Genomic DNA, 23008 nt, shown 5'->3' on the forward strand with positions numbered 1-23008 from the left:
AGACAAACTGAGAAAGTGCAAGAGAAAGCGCTATAGACAGACAGACAGACAGACAGACAGACAGACAGACAGACAGACAGACAGACAGACAGACAGACAGACAGACAGACAGACAGACACAGACAGACAGACAGATAGATAGATAGATAGATAGATAGATAGATAGATAGATAGATAGATAGATAGATAGATAGATAGATAGATAGATAGATAGATAAATAGAAGCATGCAATAGCAGTAGCAAGCATGAAACAATGAATGAATTTTAGTTAAGTCAATCATATTTGAATAAACTAAGTAGGTATTGTCCACTGGATGAAATTCATGGAAATAGAATTTTAAATTTTTTTCTTGGTTTGTACAACAGAGTGAAAAAGCAACAAACTAATCAGTAGGCTGGCCCACTGTAATTTCCAAAGGAAACAGTCATACTCGTAAAATGGGCCAAATCTGACACCCCGGCCTAAAAGACAGAACAAAGACCACAATGATGCTCACAACTAGGAGATGTCTCTTGAGTGTTGCATCAGCTATTGGCAACACATAATATGACCACACCCGCAAAAAAACTTAGGTGACTCTTCGTAAGTACAAAAATAAGAGGCATAGAATTTCTAGGACGTTTTACAAATTGTCACAACTTTGAATGGACTTCTGTTGTTTGTTGTGTGCATAATCACAGCAAGAAGAGTTTGCAGGAACAGAAAGTCAGACAGATGCTAGGAAATAATAGGAATACTCTTAAGAACAACAGTACAATGTTCCCTTGTGCATCACAGATACTTTTTGGATTTAGATGTTTTGATGCATTTGTATCCCCGCAATAAATCTGCGTCGATAAAATGAATTATATTAGATACTACCCGCATTTTGCAATTAAAAAAACAAAACAATGAATCCCAAAATGTAACATAGTAGTGTCATCAATAAACAGATGCTAATCTAGCCTCACAGCCCAAGGTCAGCATTCATCATTGTGAATCATACTTTAGTATTCGTACATCATCGCTTTGTCGCACTTTGAGTGATGGGCACGTGTTGGATGCCCCCTTGATCATGCATAACGCAACACTTGTGACATCATGGAAGACGTCGCCGCGTCATCACCAGGCCAATTTTCCTGCACTTGAAAATCCTCCTGTAAGGAAACATGCAAGGCTACACCCATAATTAATTGGACATGAACAACTGCAGGTGAGTGTGTTTGTTTTCTGGTTATGTTTCCAGGAAGTGTCTCCAGGTATGGAGCGCCGAGCCTCAGCCCAGAGCTGCTGGCCTCTCTCCAGTCTCTCGGCGAAAACAATGACTACACACTACTGCCACACTCGCTGCACCAGGTGGGTGTTTGTGTGGAAAGGGGGCAATGTTTTTTTTTTCTCCTTCAATCCTTTGGGAGCAGATCTTTTTACTAAGTATCAGGTGACATACTGTTATGCACCTAGCTACACTCTATGCACAAATGTACTGGGGAGACCTGACTTCAGGGGCGGAGCATGCAATTCTGGGCCTAGATACATCAGCGTCCCCATGGGGCCCCCTCCCAGCCCACCTCATCTCATCTCATCTACACAACAATTTAAGTTGTTTTAGCATTGTTTGTAAATTGTTTAGGGTTACGCATACAGCATGTAATATCAAATCACATTTATGAATCACCTCAAAAGTAGACGACTAAATATAATTTCCTTCTGTCATGCTACGTAAAGGGATTGCATGGTGCAGTACGACAAACATGCTAATTAGGCCCTTGAAAATGTTAATGGAGTAAACCCTGGCAGCTTGGACATTCATTCCATCAAATGCATGTTATCAGCATCAATTGAATCAAAAATAAAAGTTTCAAAATGTTAATAATTACAAATAGTATTTAAAAGTCTTTCAGGTTGGATGTGTTGTAGGATACGGCAGTCTCAGAATGTGCAAAAAGGACATTGCTATCATGACTAATACGATTTTATTGTATTATTTTCTTATTTCACTCTTATGTCATCTGATCTCAATTTATCATATTATTTTTTTAGAAAAAGTATGCATTTGACTGCCTACTTTTACCCTTCTTTGTCCTGTCTGGCCTTTTTCTTCTGGCAACTTGATGCGGCGTTCCTCTCAGTCACTTCGTAAAGTTAATGACACCTGAAGCAAATCTCCTGCAGGTGGATTGTGGAATGAAGCAGTTTACGTTTTTCAGATAGGATGTGGTCTCAGACAGTCTTGACTTGATCAAAGCAATCTAATTATTGTGGCTTAACCACAAAAATTCATTTATCTTATCATAACATTTACATCTGTTTTTGTAACTGATATATTGGTGCCCTGTGGCTGTTTAAATTAAATATAATTCAAATCAAATTCAAAATATTTGAGTTTGTCTCTTCTGCAAGACTATGAAATTTTGTCCAACCTATGACATCAGAAAAATCTGCTACACACACTTCATTCACTTACAGAAGCATTTGAAGGCAACAGTTCCATTTTTATTTCAAAATCCTGTACATCTGGATCAGCTACACAACTTAGAAGATAACATTTTTACCTAAATAGCAGAATTTTAGGATAGATACCTAAAATACCGAAGCGTGAACTCCACTGCATATACACTGCACATTTAGTTGCAAATCTTTTGCTGGGAATAACTGCATCAAAACTGACCCACGGACACAACCAGACTGTCTTGACCAGAACACGAGGCTGAACCCAAAATGCACGACTCACAAGACCAGGTACAGTTCGGGAGATGTCTTTATTCAATCCACAGTTGGTACACGGGCAAGCAGTCCAACAAGGCAGCAGTAACAGAATCAGCGGACATAAGAGGAAGATCGAGATCGAGGCAGATTCCGGTATATGGAATAGCAAGGACGTAGACAAAGGGTTGCGGGAACGTGACATGAGTCCAACGATCTGGCAAAGATCAGACCACCCACATGGCAATCTATATACGTGAGCTGTAATCACTAAGACGAAACGCAGGTGGACGCTGCATCAGGGACAGATCCATGACACCAGACTTTTGCATTTGTCATTCTAATGCTTGAAAAACAGCCTCTTTCAGCAATTGGTTGTTGTTTTGTTCCCTTCTGTCCGCTCTTCAGTAAGTAAAATACATTGTAGATACTCTATAGGGTTCAAGTATGGAGGTACCTCTAGCTTCTAATGAACTCAGTTGCTGTTTTGACAAAGTTTTGGGTCTGTTCTTGTTGCATAATGAAGGGTCTCCCCTATCAGTTTAGTTAGATCTTTAATTAAATTAGTGGACAAAAGGTTTCTGTAGACTTCTATATTGCTGTATCTCATCAAAAAAGATTAGTGACCCCAATCCAGAAGAAAGCCACAAAAGCCGAGGCCATGACATGACCTCACAGATGAGCTATTTTTGGGATCACAGGCATATCTTTTCATTCCTCTGAGCTTCAGTCTTTCCATCACTTTGGAAAAGTTTAATCATTAAAATGTCACAGAATTATAAGCTTGTCTCCACTTCCATTTCCAGCCTGCCCTTCCTATTTTTGCTAATAAGTAGTTTACATCTTCTTGTGTAGTATCTGTAGCCAATGTTTGTGCGTGCATTTTGTACGACATTTCTTCAACATTAGCTACTTACTACACTGTGGTGATAATGGCGATGGGAAAACTTTTTCCAATTGTTTTAATACATTTTCCATCTTCTCTCAGCTTCACAATTGCTTGCTATCCCCCCACAACAACTTTACTCTTTTTTCTCTTTTCATGTTTATTACACATTTATCTAACTATACTTGTAAAATGTTAAAGAAAATACGATATTTAAATTAGTTTCAACTCATTCAATTTAATATACTACAAAGACATTATATTTGCTATTCAAAGTGATGATTTTTATTTTATTTTTTATTATTCTGGAATTAGAAGGGATGTCCCTGAAAATGACATTGCTTGGATGGCAGCATATGTTTCCCCAAACCTATATGTACCTCTAAGTATAAATGGTCCCTTCACAGATGTGCAATTTATTCATGCCGTGGGCACTAACCCACCCCATACCGTCACAGAAGCTTGCCTATAATCTCCCTTCATTCATCCATCCATTTTCTTAGATGCTTATCCTGACAAGGGGCACCAGAGTGCTGGAGCCTATCCCAGCTATCAGCGGGGAGGAGGCAGGGTACACCCTGAACTGGTTGCCAGCCAATCCCAGGGCACATTGAGACAAACAGCTGTAGTCACAATCACACCTAGAGGCAATTTAGAGTGTCCATTTAATGCTCTATGCTTTTGGAATGTGGGAGGAATCCGGAGTGCCAGGAGAAAACTTGCACAGGCACACGAGGAAGTCAACGGGAAAAGTGAAAAACGATTCCAGCGGTGCTCCGGGACGTTTTCACTTTCATGACTGAATACTGCTGAGATAAAGAGGTAAAAGCAAAAAAAAAATGTGGTCAAAAATAGGTACATCTAAAAATACCTATATGCAGGTACTTGATATTCTCATTCATTAACTGTATTTTTTCACTCCTGAAAAGAATGAATGAGATGACAAAGTATGAAAAAAAACCCAAGATGTATGGAAATTTACAGAAATTAAGAGTAAGTGCGGGGAAAGTTAAACATTTGGTGGTTTGTCAATAAACTGTTGAAGAAAAACACTCTGCAGCTAATATTACTGTATTAAACTGTATTGTGTGTGTACACAACATATATACAGTGAAGAAAATAAGTATTTGAACACTGCTATATTGCAAGTTCTCCCACTGAGAAATCATGGAGGGGTCTGAAATTTTCATCGTAGGTGCATGTCCACTGTGAGAGAGATAATCTGAAAAGAAAAATCCAGAAATCACAATGTATGACTTTTTATTTGCGTGATACAGCTGCAGATAAGTTTTTGAACACCTAATCAGCTATTATTCTGGCCCTAGAAGACCTGTTAGTCCGCCTTTAAAAGTCCACCTCCACTCCATGTATTGTCATGAATCGATGCGCCAGTGCGAGATTGTTAGCTGCATAAAGACACCTGTCCACCACATACAATCAGTAAGACTCAAACTTGTAACATGGCCAAGACCAAAGAGCTGTCCAAAGACACCAGAGACAAAATTGTACAACTCCACATGGCTGGAAAGGGCTACAGAGAAATTGCCAAGCAGCTTGGCGAAAAAAGGTCCACTGTTGGAGCAATCCTTAGAAAATGGAAGAAGCTAAACATGACGGTGAGTTTCAATCGGAGTGGAGCCCCATGCAAGATATCACCTCGTGGGGTCTCAATGATCCTTAGAAGGGTGAGGAATCAGCCCAGGACTACACAACAAGACTTGGTCAATGACTTGAAAAGAGCTGGGACCATCGTTTCCAAGGTGACTGTTGATAATACACCAAGACGTCATGGTTTGAAATCATGCATGGCACGGAAGGTTCCCTGCTTAAACCAGCACATGTCAAGGCCTGTCTTAAGTTTGCCAATGACCAGAAACCTGTCTATGATCTAGAGAACTGTGGAGGAGTGGGCCAAAATCCCTCCTGCAGTGTGCAAACCTGGTGAACAACTACAAGAAACTTTGACGTCTATAATAACAAACAAAGGCTACCATACCAAATATTAACATTGATTTTCTCAGGTGTTCAAATACTTATTTTCAGCTGTATCACAGAAATAAATTGTTACAAAAATCATACATTGTCTTCTTCTTTTCCTTTCGACTTGTCCCGTTAGGGGTCGCCACAGCGTGTCATCTTTTGCCATCTTAGCCTGTCTCCTGCATCTTCCTCTCTAACCCCAACTGCCCTCATGTCTTCCCTCACCCCATCCATAAACCTTCTCTTTGGTCTTCCTCTCGCTCTTTTGCCTTGGAGCTCCATCCTCAACATCCTTCTACCAATATACTCACTCTCTCGCCTCTGAACATGTCCAAACCATCGAAGTCTGCTCTCTCGAATCTTGTCTCCAAAACATCCAGCTTTGGCTGTCCCTCTAATGAGCTCATTTCTAATCCTATCCAACCTGGTCACTCCGAGCGAGAACCTCAACATCTTCATTTCTGCCACCTCCAGTTCAGCTTCCTGTTGTTTCTTCATTGCCACCGTCTCTAATCCGTACATCATGGCCGGCCTCACCACTGTTTTGTAAACTTTGCCCTTCATCCTAGCAGACACTCTTCTGTCACATAACACACCAGACACCTTTCGCCAGCTGTTCCAACCTGCTTGGACCCGTTTCTTCACTTCCTGACCACACTCTCCATTGCTCTGTATTGTTGACCCCAAGTATTTGAAGTCATCCGCCCTCGCTATCTCTTCTCCCTGTAGCCTCACTCTTCCCCCTCCACTTTTCTCATTCACGCACATATTCTGTTTTACTTCGGCTAATCTTCATTCCTCTCCTTTCCAGTGCATGTCTCCATCTTTCTAATTATTCCTCTGCATGCTCCCTGCTTTCACTGCATATCACAATATCATCTGCGAACATCATGGTCCAAGGGGATTCCAGTCTAACCTCATCTGTCAGCCTATCCATTACCACTGCAAACAGGAAGGGGCTCAGAGCTGATCCCTGATGCAGTCCCACCTCCACCTTAAATTCCTCTGTCACACCTAAGGCACACCTCACCATTGTTCTGCTGCCATCATACATGTCCTGTACTATTTTAACATACTTCTCTGCCACACCAGACTTACGCATGCAGTACCACAGTTCCCCTCTTGGTACTCTGTCATGGGCTTTCTGACAGACAAAAATCATACATTGTGATTTCTGGATTTTTCTTTTTAGATTATCTGTCACCGTGGACACGCAACTACGATGAAAATGTCAGACCCCTCCATGATTTCTAAGTGGGAGAACTTGCAATATAGCAGGGTGTTCAAATAATTATTTTCTTCACGTGAAATAAAATAAAATATAAATTTTTTATGTACAGAAAAAATATATCCATCCATCCATTTTTAAAGTCGCTTATCCTCACAATGGTCGCTGGGAGTGCTGGAGGCTATGCCAGCTGTCAACGGGTAGGAGGCGGGCTACACCCTGAACTGATTGCCAGTTGATCTCAGGGCACACAGAGACAAACAGTCCCACTCACAATCACACCTCGGGGCAATTTAGAGTTTCCAATTAATGGTGCAAGTTTTTGGGATGTGGGACGAAATCGAAGTGCCGGGAGAAAATCCATGCAGGCACGAGGAGAGCATGCAAACTCCACACTGGCGGGTCTGGGATTGAACCCGGGACCTCAGAACTGTGAGGCCAATGCTTTCCAGCTGAGTCACCGTAATGCCCAATACAACACAACACACATGAAATCACATGAAATCATCCACCTGTGGCTGAACATCCTAATTTGATTGTGTACTGTGCTCTGTCGAGGGTTTAGTTTTTTTGTTTTAAAGTCTCAAGGGTAAAATCCTCCACAGCTTTTTGTGTTGCTGTATGTTAAATGGGGTTTTCATTTCAGATCGCAGAGACCTGTGCACTCCAAGAAGATTGTATCCTTTCAATAAAACAGAAGTAATTTTGTATATATTTTGTACAGTACAAATACCCAATGCGGTCTCCATCTTATATAATATAATGCATGTCAAAAACATGAAAATAAATGTGCATCCATCGATCCATTTTCTCCCACTTTTCTGGGTGGGTTCGCGGTGGAAGTAGCTTCAGCAAGGATACCAGACTTCCCTTTCCCAGCCACTTCTTCCAGCTTTTCAGGAGGGATCCCGGGGCATTGCCAAGCCAGCTGAGAGACAGTCTCCAGCGTGTCCTGGGTCATCCCTAGGGTCTCTTTCCAGTGGGATATGCCCGGAACACCTCACCAGGGAGGCGTTCGGGAGGCATTCGAATCAGATGCCCCAGCCACCTCATCTGGCTCCTCTCAATGCAGAGGAGCAGTGGCTCGACACTGAGCCCCGAGCTTCTCACCCCAAACACCCTGCGGAGAAAACTCATTTCTGCCGCTTGTATCCGGGATCTTGTTCTTTTGGTCACAACCCATAGCTCGTGCCCATAGGTGAGGGTAGGACCGTAGACCGAGTGGTAAATTGAGAGCTTTGCCTTTTGACTTAGCTCCCTCTTCACCACAATGGACCGATACAAAGTTCGCATCACTGCAGATGCTGCACCGATCTGTCTATCGATCTCCCGCTCCATTCTTCCCTCACTCGTGAACAAGACCCCAAGATACTTGAACTCCTCCTCTTGGGGAAGGATCTCATCCCCGACCTGGAGAAGGCACGTCACCCTTTTCCGACTGAGGACGATGGTCTCAGATTTGGAGGTGCTGATTCTCATCCCAGCCGGTTCCCACTCGGCTGCCAACCACTCCAGTGAGAGTGGGAGATAACGGCTTGATGAAGCCAACAGAACCACATCATCTGCAAAGAGCAGCGATGTGATGCTGAGGCCACCAAACTGGACACACCTTACGCCTTGGCGGTGCCTAGAGATTCCATCCATAAATGTTATGAACTTAATCGGTGACAAAGGGCAGCCTTGGCGGAGACCAACTCTTAAAGAAATCAGTCCGAATTATTGCCGGCAATGCGGACCAAACTCTGACAATGGTTGTACAGGGAACAAACTGCTCGTATCAGGGGGTTCAGTACCCCATACTCCTGAAGAACCCCCCACATGAAGAACCCCACACAGGACTCCCTGAGGGACACGGTCAACCGCCTTCTCCAAGTCCACAAGACACATGTAGACTGTTTGGGCGAACTCCCACGCACCCTTGAGGATTCTGCCGAGGGTGTAGAGCTGGTCCACTGTTTCACGGCCAGGACAAAAACACCATTGCTCCTCCTGAATCTGAGATTTGACTTCCCAATGGACCCTCCTCTCCAGTCCCCCTGAATAGACCTTACCAGGGAGGCTGAGCAGTGTGATCCCCCTATAGTTGGAACACACTCTCTGGTCATCCTTCTTAAAAAGGGGGATCACCATCCCAGTCTGCCAATCCAGAGGCACTGTCCCTGATGTCCACGCGATGTTGTAGAGGCGGGTCACCCAGGACAGCCTCACAGCATCAAGAGCCTTTAGAAACTCCGGGTGAATCTCATCCACCCCTGGGGCCTGGTACCAAGGAGCTTTTTAACCACCTCGGTGAACTCAACCCCAGAGATTGAAGAGCCTGCCTCAGACCACCCAGACTCAGCTTCCTCATGTGAAGGCGTGTTGGTGGAATTGAGGAGGCCTTCGAAGTATTTTCTACACTGACTCACAACAACCCGAGTTGACGTCAGCAGTGTCCCATCCCCATTATAAGCAGTGTTGACAGTGCACTGCTTCCCCCTCCTGAAACACTGAACGGTGGACCAAAATTTCCTTTAAGCTGTCTTAAAGTCATTCTCCATTAGGCCTCACCGAACTCCTCCCATGCCCGGGTTTTTGCCTCAGGCCAAGAATGCCTGATAGGACTCCTTGTTCACCTTGACAGTATCCCTCACTGTTGGTGTCCACCAACATGTTCGCGGTTTGCTGCCACAACAGGCACCGACCACCTTACGGCCAAAGCTCCCATCGCCCGCCTCAGCAATGGAGGTGCGGGACATCGTACACTTGGGCTCAATGTCCCTGTCCTCCTCTGGGACATGTGCAAAGTTCTTTCAGAGGTGGAAGTTGAAATTCTTTCTGACAAGGGAATCTGCCAGCCATTCCCAGCAGACCCTCACAATATGTTTGAGCCTGCCACATCGGGTTGGTATCTTCCCCCACCATCGGAGTCAACTCACCACCAGGTGATCAGTGATCAGTTGACATTTTCCGCCCCTCTCTTCACCAGAGTGTCCAAGACAAGTGGTCGCAAGTCCAATGACATGACCACAAAATCCATCATCGAACTGCAACCTAGGGTGTCTTTGTGCCAGATGGACATGTGAACACCCTTATGCCTGAACATGGTGTTCGCTATGGACAATCCCTGATGAGGACAGAAGTCTAGGAGGAAAGGAAGGAGGAAAAAGTTTCCCAATCACGCCCTTCCAGGTCTCACTGTCATTGCCCCCATGGGCGTTGAAGTCCTGCAGCAGAATGATGGAGTCCACAGAGGGGTCGCTCTCCAGCACTCCCTTTCAGGACTCCAATAAGGGTGGGTACTCTGAACTGCTGTTTGGTGCATAAGCACAAACAACAGTCAGGACCTGTCCCCCTACCTGAAGGCGGAGGGAGGCTACCGTCTCATCCAAACCCCGACATACAGGCCCCGAGCTGGGGGGCAATCAGTTTATCCACAGTCCAGCCCCTCTCAAGAGGAGTGGTGCTAGAGCCCAAGCGGTGTGTAGAAGCGAGCCCAACTATATCCAGTTGGGACTTCTCGACCTCACGCACTAACTGGGGCTCCTTCCCTGCCAAAAAGGGGAAATTCCATGTCCCTTGACCAAGTTTCTGTAGCCGGAGACCGGATTGCCAAGGTACCCGCCTTTGGCCACTGCCCAGCTCACATCGCACCTGACCTCTATGGCCCCTCTCACAAGTGGTGAGCCCCTGTGAAGGGGGACCCATTTTACCCTTTCGGGCTGTGCCCGGCCGAGCCCCATGGGTGCAGGCCCAGCCACCAGGCGGTCGGCTTTGAGCCTCACCTTGAAGGCCTGGCCCCGGTGAGCCGCGTCCGTGCAGGGGAAACCAAGATCAAATTTTTGTACTAGTAAAATAAATGTCACTACACACAAGCATTAGACTTCACCTAATTAATTAAATGACAGAAGTTCAATTTATTTCAACAATATGTGAAAACTCCTTTTTTATAGTCTTTAAACTTTTTGGGAAGATGCTTTTATGTTCTAGCATGGCTGTGCCTCAGTGCACACAGCAAAATCCATTAAGGCTTGCCTGCTTGCGTACATTCCATGTCAAAACAATTCCAGGTCTGTTTATCTGTCTGTGGGCGTGTCGCCATACTTTTGTCTCATGCTCACACGATGTAGCGTCACGTGTCTCTGTTAATGCTTCAAGTGTGGCAAGAGACAAGGCCTAAAGGAGAAGCCTTGAACGGGTTGAATGTCTTTAACTGCTTCTGTCACCAGACCAGTTGGCCATCCAGCTTCTCCAGCTAGAGAAGCTCTACCATGAACGTGTTCTTTTCAACCTCACTGTCGTGCAGGAAAACTGGGGTACTGCAAACATTCCTTTCTAATTTGGTGTTTTGGGAAAATATGGACATATGCTCAATATTTTCTGTACTTGCAGAGAGCTGCTGCAAAGAGAAGGATGCTGACATCCATCTGCCCGCTGAAACTGACAACATCAATCAGAAACAGATTGAGACGCTTAGACACATCTGTGGGACACATCTCAGGTGAGTCATCGCAGCCTGTACACATGCTGGTTTCTTTCGGCTTATCCCTTTCGGGATCGCCACAGCGTGTCATCTCAGATGAACGCACATATATGTTTGGCACAATTTTTACGCCGGATGCCCTTCCTGACGCAACCCTTCTCAGGGAGTGGAGGCCCCAGTGGGATATGAACCCACAACCCCTGGTTTACCAAACCCATGCTCTAACCACTGAGCTACGGGGCCTCCCGCAGCCTGTACACATACTGTACTGTAATTTTTTTTAAACACTAAGAAGGTACAAGATGAAACAAGATGGCGGAAAAGCCCTTTCTTATACAAATCCAATCCCACGAAGGCGCTACACTGTAAAAAGTAAATTAAAAAAATATATTGAATCACAAATGTCAAAAAGTGTCAAGATTGGGTATGAAAGAAGCATCTCCGAAAGATTGAGGTTTTTACAAATTTAGGGATTTAATCGTCTACTGTCCATAGTATCATAAAAATAGAAAGTCTGGAGAAATCTGCACATAAATGCCAAGGACAAAAACCAACATTGTGTACCTATGACCTTTGATCCCTCAGGCAGAACGGATAGGAACGCTTCAGCAATGGTTTGCGGAGGTTTTCCTGAGCTCACATAGTTAACGCAGTTAATACAGTTCACCGCCACATCTATAATTACAAATTCAAATGCTAATGTGGAAAGCGACATGTCAACAACATCCAGAAACGGTGCTGGGTTCTCTAGGGCGATCCCATCTGAGATGGATGGACGCAAATTGGAAAGGTTTGCAGTGGTCTGATGAGTCCACATTTCAAATTGCTTTTGGAAATCATAATCAGTAAAAAGTTCTAAAGACATCATTTGTGATCAAATACTCATTAACTTAGAATTTTATGGCTGCAACAAGTTCCAAAAAAGCTTGGTCAGGGTCATGCGTACCACAATGTTACATCACCTTTTAACAACATTTAATAAACATTTGGGAACTGAGAACACTAGTTGTTGAAGCTTTGGAGGTGGAATTCTTTCCCATTCTTGCTTGATGTACAGCTTCTGTTGTTCAACAGTCTGGGGTCTCTGTTGTCACATTTTATGCTTCATAATACGCCACAGATTTTCAATGGGAGACAGGTCTGGCAGTCACAGTGATGTTGGTTTTTGATGCAGTGGTGCCGGAGGGATCGAAGGTCATGGGCATTCATTGTTAGTTTTCAGCCTTGCTGCTTACTTGCTGCGATTTCTACAGATTCTCTGAAACATTTGATTATATTATGGACAATAAATGATGACATTCCTAAATTCCCTGAAATTGTATGTTGAAGAACATTGTCCCTAAACTCTTTGACCATTTTCTCACACACCTGTTTACAAAGAGGTGAACCTCGCCCCATCTTTTTTGTGAATAACCTAGCAATTCAGGGAAGCTCATTTTATACTATCTTTTCTGTCACCTGTCCCAGCTTTTTTTGGAACATTTTGCAGCCAAATTAGTCTTCAAATAAGTTAATCAGTTTGAACATTAAATATCTCATCTTTTTAGTGTATTCAATTAAATGTACATTGAACATGATTTGAAAATCATCGTATTCTCTTCAACATAGCGTCCCAACTTCAGTGGAATTGGGTTTGTAGCTCCCAGTGCGAAAAAGGTAGTAGGGCTTCAGTCTTAGTGGCATGGTTGGGCAACTGGTTAGAGTGTTGGCCACAAAGCCTTCTCCCATGATTTCAAACCCTGGCGTCTTAGTGTATTACCAACTTGTACAATTTTGTCTCTGGGGTCTATGGGCAGCTCTTTGGTCTTGGCAATGTTACAAGTTTGAGTCTTACTGATTGTATGGGGTGTGCAGGTGTCTTTATGCTGCTAACGACCTCACACAGGTGCATCTGATTCAGGATAATACATGGAATGGTGCTTTTGTGCTCAGACCAAAGTCTTGTCTAATATAAAAGTAGTGCTTTGGTGCCATCTTCTGGTGTTTTGGTGTCAAAGAACTATAGTATGTCAAAGCGAGAGTATTTTCAATTTTAAAATCATCGTTCACAGTTCTGAGAACTCCCTGGCCCTGCCTGTGTGGAGTTGGCATGTTGTCCCCGTGCCTGTGTGGGCTTTCTCCAGCCACTCTAGTTTCCTCCCACATCTTAAAAACATGCATGAATTTGAGACTTTAAATTCTCCCCCAGTGTGATTATGAGGGTGACTGTTGTCTGTCTGCATGCGCCCTGCGATTGACTGGCTACCCAATGTTGGTGGGATAGGTCAAGCACACCCGTGACCCTTGTGAGGATAAGCGGCGCAGGAAATGGATGGATGGCTTCAGACTCATTTTTCTTAACACCAGTACAATGACCTCTAACTTTTATAGACTGTTCATATTTGTGTTTCATCAGCTCATGTTGATTAACTTTGTCTTTTACATGCTTGTGGTTTTCCTTTGTCTTTGTCTCTGGAATCAGCCCATCTGGGAGTGAGGATATAACACTAATAGACATTCAAATCAAGAAAGAGGCATCTTCTCGGGGTAAGGGTCAAGCCAACTATTTCTTTCTGTGTTGTTGACAAAGGAACTACAAAACCTCAGTCACTTTTGTAATGGAAAATCCCAGCCCTGCCTATGTGGAGTTTGCATGTTCTCCCCATGCCTGCATGGGTTTTGCTGCGGGCACTCCGGTTTCCTCCCACATCCCAAAAATATGCAACATTAATTGCACACTCTAAAATTGCCCCTAGGTGTGATTGTGAGTGCGATTCTTGTCTGTCTCCATGTGCCCTGCGATTGGCTGCCAACCAATTCAGGGTGTACCCCGCCTCCTGCCCGTTGACAGCAGGGATAGGCTCCAGAACTCTTGTGACCATTGTGAGGATAAGCAGCTCAGTAAATGGATGAAATGTTTATGCACTTTAATCTGTTATTTGCTATTAATCATTTTAATGAATGCAAAAAAAAAAAAAAAAAAAACCTACACATTAAAGTCCTGGTCCAAATAATTTTATACTATCTCAACATCTTAGTCCGGGTTTCTGCTGCTCTTCTTTTGAATACAGCTCACCAAACATTTGCAGTATAAGGAGACCTGTAATATTTGTTGTATCAATTTATGTACCCCCCAAAAATTTGGTAAATGATGTATATTTCAAGTATTGTTCATGTTGTATTCTTATCATTTAAAATAATTGTTCAAGATTTTGTGAATATTAGTTAATGCATTTGACATCTCACTTATTTGAATAATCTATGAATTAGGAATAATTTCAGTAGAAATAAATAAATAAAAGTGAAAATAATTTACAATTATATAATTAAAAATATTTCACATTTTTTTCTTGCCTACAAATAACCTCGTACAAATGTTCAATAAAAAACATACAGCCCTGGGATGCAAAAGTTACACAATCTTTTTTTTTTTTTTTTTTTTTTTTTACAGCATTTGCAATATTTTTTTATTTCCAGCTAAATATTTATTTATTCCCCTCCTCCACCACCCCCACCTTAAATAAATAAATAAATAAATAAATTGAGCATTAAATATGGAGCGAGCATTAACAATTTGTGAAAAAATAAAAGCAAATTTCATTTGAATCCTTTTAGTTGCACAGTTTGTAAAGCCATTCTTGTAACACATCTCATTAAAATCTATGTGGAGTTAATGCGTGATAGGTACTACAATGTCGATGATGCATGCGTTGCAGCATTCAAGCATGAAATACCACACAGAGAGGATGATGAACAAGTGGCAAACATGAAGTCCAAGTCAGGTCAACCTAAGCATCCTAAACATGGAAGTGAAGAAGAGCCGTACGAGCAAATGAAAGAAGTAGAGGACCAAGAGGAGGAATTGAAGGTGGAGTGGACAGCAGGAGTTCCCCAGGCATCAGACACGGACCTGGATAGACTTTGCCATGCAGATGAGGTACGAAAGACCTTCACACTTCTAACTTCCTTCCTTCCTTCCTTCCTTTCTTACTCTGAGCTGATCTCACTCTTCCTTGACACATGCATGGAATTACGGTAGATGTTATGTTTGCAAACTCCACCCTGCCCCAGCCCGCAGCCATTAAGCCTTTGCAGGGATACTCTCAATGCTTGGCCTCCCTTATGACATCATCTCAAGTCCTCCACCCTAGTCCTGAGACACATGGGGATTGTGCTGTGTTTCTCAGCCGGGGCCAAGTCATCGTGTCCTGGCTGCAGGGTTGTAGACTGTCTGCTAGGGCATGGAATAAATCAGCTGTACCTAATGAGCACTTCAGGCTGAACTCTGTTCTGTTATGTAACCGAGTGGAGCTCAGGCTGGGTGGATCCAGGGTGGCCACAGTGAATCATAATGAAGAAGTTCCTTTACGCTTACAGAAAACTACATTTTTAAACATCAGTATTCACAGGCACAACTCTACACCCTGAGTTCTCTAAATGAGTTCACGGCGTGGATTGTGCTTTCGTTTTTCAGTCAATCGGCAGGGACACATTGATGAAGAACTCCACAACGGAGGTGGGCAGAGTAATCAAAAATTGTATTGGATTACTGTTACTTTAGAAAAATATGATAAATAAAAGTAAAAACCTTTCAAAACAATTTAAAGAAATCATTTTTGGCTAACACATGACTATTTTTCAATGATATTGTGACAGTAAATTAAGATTGTATTGTTACTTATGCTTATGCCATGGCCAGGACGAAAACCACATTGCTCCTCCTGAATCTGAGATTCGACCTCCCGACGGACCCCCTCTCCAGTATCCCTGAATAGACCTTACCAGGGAGGGTGAGGATTGTGATCCCCTATAGTTGGAACACACCCTCCGGTCACCCTTCTTAAAATGGAGGACCACGACCCCAGTCTGCCAATCCAGAGGCACTACTGTCCCCGAAGTCCACGCGATGTTGCAGAGGTGTGTCAATCAGGACAGCCACAGAACATAAAGAACCTTTTGGAACTCCGGGCGAATCTCATCCACCCCTGGGGCCTGCTACCAAGGAGCTTTTTAACTACCTCGGTGACCTCAACTCCAGAGATAGAAGAGCCCGCCTCAGAGCACCCAGACTCAGCTTCCTCATGTGGAGGCATGTTGGTGGTATTGAGGAGGTCTTCGAAATATTCCCCCCCCCCCCCCCCTCCCCAGTTGAGGTCAGTAGTGCTCCATCCCCACTATAAATGGTGTTGACGGTGCACTACTTCCCCTCCTGAGACATCGGACGGTGGACCACCATTTCCTCAAAGTCAACTTATTCTTCATGGCCTCACCGAACTCCTCCCATGCCCGGGTTTTTGCCTCAGTGACCACTGAAGCTGCATTCTGCTTGGCCAGCCGGTACCTATCAGCTGCTTTAGGAGTCCCACAGGCCAAAAATGGCAGATACGAGTCCTTCAGCTTGACACCATCCCTCACTGTTGGTGTCCACCAACGTGTTCGCGGGTTGACGCCACAACAGGCACTGACCACCATACGGGCACAGCGTCGGTTGGACGCTTCAGGAATGGAGGTGCGAAACATCGTCCACTCGGACTCAATGTCATCCGCCTCTGGGACATGACCAAAGCCGGGAGGCAATAAGTATACCCACACCTGCTCGGTGTCTCTCACTGGGGGCAACTCCAGAGTGGAACAGAGTCCAACCCCTCTCAAGGTGACCCGTGTCCGGCCAAGGGAAACCAAGGCCCAATTTTTGTACTTGTCATCTGAGTTTTGGAGTTGTACTTTGTCTGGTCCCTCACCTAAGACCTTTTTGCCATGGGTGACCCTACCAGGGGCATGGAGCCCCAGACAACTTAGCTCCTTGGATCATCAGGACACACAAACCCCTCCACCACGATAAGGTGACGGCTCGAGGAGGGGAAGTGTCCAATCATCATGTTTTATGTTTCTTTTACTACATGGTCTCACATGAGAGCTTGAGGGGAGGGGACGCCTTGGAGACAAGCCTGTTCGCAGACTGAGAGGAGCCCCGGGAGCTTCTTAGCTCATGAGCTACCTGGTGGCTACCTTCTCCTATTGCGGTGTGGGAAGCCCTGCTCTGACCTGGATGCTTTAACTGGATAGATTTTTTGTGACTCGAACATGTAGCAATGTATAGGCACAAAAAAGATGGTATCAAAGTAGTTTTTCCACTGAAGCATGGTTCCACATGTTCAGTAGACATTTAAGATCGGACTTAGAATAAGACTTGGGCCAAAAAAATCAGCGGGTTTGGCCTTGGTTAGTACTTGGACGGAACACCGCCTGGGAATACCAGGTGCTGTAAACTTCTCTCCCCGGCTAAAATGCAGAGGGGTTGCATCAGGTAGGGCATCTGGTGTAAAACTGCACCAAACAAATATGCGTACATCTGCCATGACCTGCTGTGGCGACCCTTAACTGGACAAGCCAAAAAGAAAAGAACAAATCGGTCTTTGAACACTTTTTTGAACTCTGAGGTACCACTGTACCTATTTTTATTCTTTTTTAATCATTCAAATGTAGCACGGTTGTGAACAACTTGGGACTTTTACTGGACATTGTAAGGTGTGAGTTCAATAGTGTGAATTATTATTTTATATGTGGCCTGTGATTGAATGCTTACCAATCCAGGGTGTTTACCACAGCTGGGATAGGCTCCAGTTCATGCATAACCCTCACGAGAATACAAGATCTAGAACATAGATGGTTGTAATACAATCTCTTTTAAAAGTGGGGCATTGTGAGTTTAGTGGTTCACACCACTGACCTTGTCCATTAGGTGTGGGATCCATACACATTCAATAAGCTCCTTATATTTGCATAGACCTCTGCTGTGAACCTAAACAGGATAAGTGGTATATAAAATGCATGTACAGTATATTGGTGTACAGATGAATCATCAAAATAATACCTTGTCTTTTATAAAGGTGTAGTCACACATACAAACTACGATCGCGTTGAGCATCACTTCAATACATATAAATGAAAAAGCTGATACACTAGAGTGTGCATGAAGGCCTGTATAAGGAAAACACGAGCAGGAAGCATGGAGCAGCCTTTCATTTACAGTCCACAATAGTTTGCATTGTTTGCTTCGTAACTTGTGAAAAGGTCACGCTGTGCATTGGTGGGCTCTCAGTACAATACGGCGTTAGATCTGTATGCATGATGTGGCTTTTATTACTGAATGGCTATATATATATATATATATATAAACACACAATATAACAAGATTTCCCATAGTTCAGGTTAGGTTTTATCTAACGGGGTTTAAGGGTATGTATGAATACTGTGCATCTTACCATGCACTTATTCAAGACTTCCAGGCAACACTGGAATTATTACATTCATTTTATCCATACATCCATTTTCTTCCCGCTTATCCTCACAAGGGTTGTGGGAGTGCCAGAGGCCATCCCAGCTGTCAATGAGCAGGAGGCAGGGTACGCCCCTAACTGGTTGCCAGTCAATCGCAGGGAACATAGGGACAAACAGTCGCACTCACAATCACACCTAGGGGCAATTTAGAGTGTCCAATTAATGTTGCGTGTTTTTGGGATGTGTGAAGAAACCGGATTGCCCGGAGGAAACCCACACAAGCACGGAAAGAACACGCTAATTCCACACTGGGATTGAACCTGGATCCTCAGAACTGACGTTGGACGCCTGCTATTCCACAAGAAACCCGTTGGTGGTTTCAAGGTGTATAAAGTGAGAGAATTAAAAGCTGCATGGTCCCCTCAGTTTGGAAGGAAGGTCCAAAGTTTTATTCCCTCTTGTTGCACTGTCTACATCCCAAGTTGTTGTGATGAGACAGAAGAACAGAACTGATGTCCCAGTAACAAAACATTGGAATGGATGAATGTTGAAGCTCAAGATGCTCGCGGTGGCTGCTGCGGCTGACAATTCAATTTAAACAAACAACTGGCATTTGTTTTTCTCTAGCTGTCACTTCACATTCTCCATTTAAAGATGATTGGGAAGAACAAAGCAGACATGTCCCATTTAATTCTCTCATTCACCTTACTTTACTTTTGCAGCACCAGTCTTTTCATATCCATTATCATCTTGCTTGTGTTTGAAATTTAGAATCCGAGCACTGATGGTCTGGTTTCGATACTGAAGAGGAGGAGAGCATCCATGGATGGTCTGCCGCCCCCCAGCAACATGGACAACAAAATGAACTCCAAACGCAAAGTCCGCTTCAGCGAGCCGGAAGATGGCATCGAACACGGTTAGCTTCTGAGCTTTTGAAATGTTCACTCAACCTTTGACATGACAAGTCTGCGTGTGTAGGCTCATTCTGAGATGTACTTAACTGCCTTTCTTCTTTTATTATGATTATCGGGTAATTTTTGACTGAGCCAAACCAAAATCCTGCTTTACATCTATGGAATATGTCTTCAATGCAGATGAGCTGGGTGGAAACTCCTGCTTGATCCTGCTCTTGCTGTGTCTTGTTACCGTGGTGATCAGCGTAGGCGGGACTGGGCTCTACTGCTCTTTGGTGGACACGGCCTCTAACATTTGCACCGACTTCAGTCTCAACTTCGACTTCTACATGACGAATGTGGGGAGTTTCTTCGAAGGGCTCGGAGAATGGCTGCCTCACTGGACATAAGAGACATGGGGTTGAAGTCACAGACAACCAATTTTCAGCTTGTTAAGACTCAAGAAGTTGAGTTTGAATTTCTCAGAGAAACACCGAGCTGTAAGCATTCTCGAGTCAAAAGATGATTGCTTACTTGTGTTAATCATTTATCCTAGACAAAACCTTTACCTCAAGGGTTCTTGCAACTTTGACTTTGTCCATATTTAAAAAAAATACTTGTTTCCCCCATTTGTAGCATTTTGGGGATTTTTTTCTTTTTAGTCCTTTGCTCCAATTACTTTTGGCTGTGTTATGAGTTTATCTGTGTTGATACAACAAGGAAATTGTCATTTTCACGATTGCATACGTTTTTTTTTTTAAAACAACAATGGGCCAATCATTTTAAACCCGTTTTACTGTTCTGTTATAATTGAGCCAGTGCTGCATATCTGGATCAGACACATGACACTGATGTTTTAGAAATAATTTCTTAAAGAAAAAGAGAAAAAACTGACCCGTGATCAAATGCAGCTTGTTTTTGTTGTGACTTTGAGCACCCATGAGGGCTCACCACAGCAAGTCACTTGCATGTTTTGTTCAGCACCGTCACCTTTCTGACACAACCCCTTCATACTGACACTGGCTAGGTAGTCGGTGGGTGGCCAGCATGGGTAATTCCAGGATCAGAAGTTTAGTAGTGCTGGGATTCATTTTAGGGATACTTCAGCACCCTGCAAAATATACTAGAAACTTGGATGCTGGCCAGGAATCCAAACTGTTGTCTGCATGAACCAAAGAGATAAAACTGACCTTGTTTTAGTTTAAACAGCAATGTATCCATCCATTTCCTGAGCTGCTTATCCTCACAAGGGTTGCGGGAGTACACCCTGAACTGGTTGCAAGCCAATCGCAACGCACACAGAAAACACCATTCGCACTTTTGATATAAATTTGGTTTAATCTCTGAGCACAAGTGCCTCAAAATTGTGAGGTCAAATCTGGGCTCAGGACCTGCTGTGAGGAATTTGTATGTTTTTATTTTTATTTTTAGGTACTTCCACATGCCCAAAACATGCATTTTAGGACAACTGAAGACTCTAAAACCGGTGCTCTGGCCTAAATTATGCATTCACATCGTAATTCTTGCAAAATGCAGTTGAGAGAATGTTTGTCTCTATGTTCCCTGTGATTGGCGTGTGACCGATCCAGACTACCAGTCACAGACTGCCTGGGCCAAGTACCAACCAGGGCCAAACCCGTTGATTTTTAGACTTGCACCCGAAGTCAGCTGCAATAAGAATGGGATGGAACATGGATGGATTCGTTTTACCTCACAAGGTTGTAATAAAATACACATTATTACTATCAGTCAATACTGTAAGGCGCAGGTGTCATGGATTGGTTTTACCTCACAAGATAGTAATAAAATACACGCTATCAGTCAATACTGTAAGGCGCAGGTGTCAAAGCTGATGTCGCAGGGGCAGATTCATCCTGCCACTTCATTTTATGTGGCCCACGAAAGTGAATCCAAATTGCTAATTGTGTTTCAAAGTAATGTTGCGATAGATTGCAAGTATTTTTGTGACCAATCTCAATTTGAAAAGTAATATCATAGTTAATGTCATTTTTGAAAAGGCTTAAGAATGTTATTTTTGAATAGGCTTCTGATTTTATAACTAGTTACTCTTCAATTGGTTTTGTCTAAATCTATGAGGTGATACTTCTTTCATAGGGGTTCATAGTCATAATAGCTCTCCGAGGGAAGTCATAACTAGGGTGTGCCCAGCTGTGAGTATATATTTACCATCACCAGGGTCCAACAATCTGCATAAGCGCAGCAGTGCGTGCATCAAGGATTTTGAAAGCAGGCCTCATTCTACACAGGTTTTCATGGATGCAATATTTTCCATTTTACAGGCACCTCACTCAGGTACTTGCATTGCCTTTGTGTTTTTTTAGTGCTCATAGATGCCCAATGTTTTCAGGTTTATCCTTGAAATTTATGTTTCTGTGTTTAGATTAATGAGCATATCCAGTTTACGTCATAATACCAAAGGACCAATGCAGGGCGAGCGTAATTGCAAACATAAATAAAAGGTTTACTTTTTCTATACACATGACTGAATAACACTGAAATGATGACGGACTATAAAGTATATTTATGCAACCTCAACATGGTTTGGATAGTTAAGATGTGCAATTTAGGGTTTGAAATTTATATTTCACCTGTATTCCACATTTATTGCAATGGGTAAAGCATATTCCTTTACCAAGTGCCTTGTCAATTTGCGCAATCTGCCTTTTGTTTATTTGGTACGTTCACAAGGGAGTATGACTAGTGCAGGAAATATTGCATTTATTTATTTTTTCCGCAAAGTTGGTAGCACGGATGAATATGATCATAATGAATACTGAATTGATATTTATACTCTAATGTATTGTGATTAAAGGGGATATAGAAAATTTACCCACCCCCCTGCTTAGGTCACATCAATATACACACGCAAAATCGGTTTTCTTACGATTTACACTGGGGGGGTTATAGAAGAATATTAAACTGTTCACAAACACTTATGGTCTTAACAGATTTTTTATTTTGAGAGGATTTAATAGAATGAATATTCTAAGCACACTGAACAAGGCATCAAAATATGTTTTTGTGCGAGCAAATTTACACTCATGAATGTGAAAATTTTTCCATAAATATTACAAGATTATTTATATATACTTTGTTGGATTTCCTATTATCATATCTACAATCAGTGAGCTCAAATAGCACATTCCTCCTATATAACTTAAAAGAATCATCCCTATTGAGAGCAAAGAGTAGATTTCACATCAACATCTATTTTGTGTTTTTTACCAATCTGATCCTTGGATGGATAGAATTTATGAATCATTTTGAATGAGATTTCGTAAACGTTGTTGGCTATCAAAGAGTGGCTGCGTTAGAGCCTTATTTTTTTTTTTTTCCAGACAATGAGGTCCATATATTTATTCCAAAATACCACACATGGAACTACAATAATATCCATTTTTAACCAAAGTATATTTACATTTTATTTTTACAGCCAAACAATTTTTTGTCGCTTTATGACGTTCCATCCATCTACTTGCATTAGTTTACGTCGTATACTTGACACATTCAATATGGCAGACGCATAAACGTATCACAGAAAGGACCAACCGGGTTTTAGTGGTATCGGCGCATCTTTAATGTATATGAGTGTAA

At 43.0% G+C, this 23008-nt stretch overlaps 1 protein-coding gene across 1 annotated transcript; it reads left to right on the forward strand.

Annotated features, from left to right (window-relative positions):
• Positions 1-1131: 1131 nt before the first annotated feature.
• cnstb (consortin, connexin sorting protein b) lies at positions 1132-22154 on the forward strand. Its single transcript, XM_061812683.1, has 8 exons — positions 1132-1337; positions 7425-7455; positions 10987-11073; positions 11150-11258; positions 13702-13766; positions 14936-15156; positions 19272-19416; positions 19595-22154. The coding sequence occupies exons 1-8, from the start codon at positions 1218-1220 to the stop codon at positions 19801-19803; spliced, it is 987 nt and encodes a 328-aa protein (XP_061668667.1). The 5' UTR covers positions 1132-1217; the 3' UTR covers positions 19804-22154.
• The last annotated feature ends 854 nt before the right edge of the window (positions 22155-23008 follow it).

Source organism: Syngnathoides biaculeatus, chromosome 23, assembly GCF_019802595.1.
Source record: "Syngnathoides biaculeatus isolate LvHL_M chromosome 23, ASM1980259v1, whole genome shotgun sequence".
Taxonomy (NCBI): Eukaryota; Metazoa; Chordata; class Actinopteri; order Syngnathiformes; family Syngnathidae; genus Syngnathoides; species Syngnathoides biaculeatus.

What these genes read in the sequence shown, in the direction of transcription:
- cnstb (XM_061812683.1), top strand. Translation starts at nt 1,218, where the DNA reads ATGTTTCCAGGAAGTGTCTCCAGGTATGGAGCGCCGAGCCTCAGCCCA. An exon ending in TGCCACACTCGCTGCACCAG is followed by an intron (nt 1,338 to 7,424) that starts GTGGGTGTTTGT and finishes TTTTCATTTCAG; the next exon opens with ATCGCAGAGACCTGTGCACT. An exon ending in ATCTGTGGGACACATCTCAG is followed by an intron (nt 11,259 to 13,701) that starts GTGAGTCATCGC and finishes CTCTGGAATCAG; the next exon opens with CCCATCTGGGAGTGAGGATA.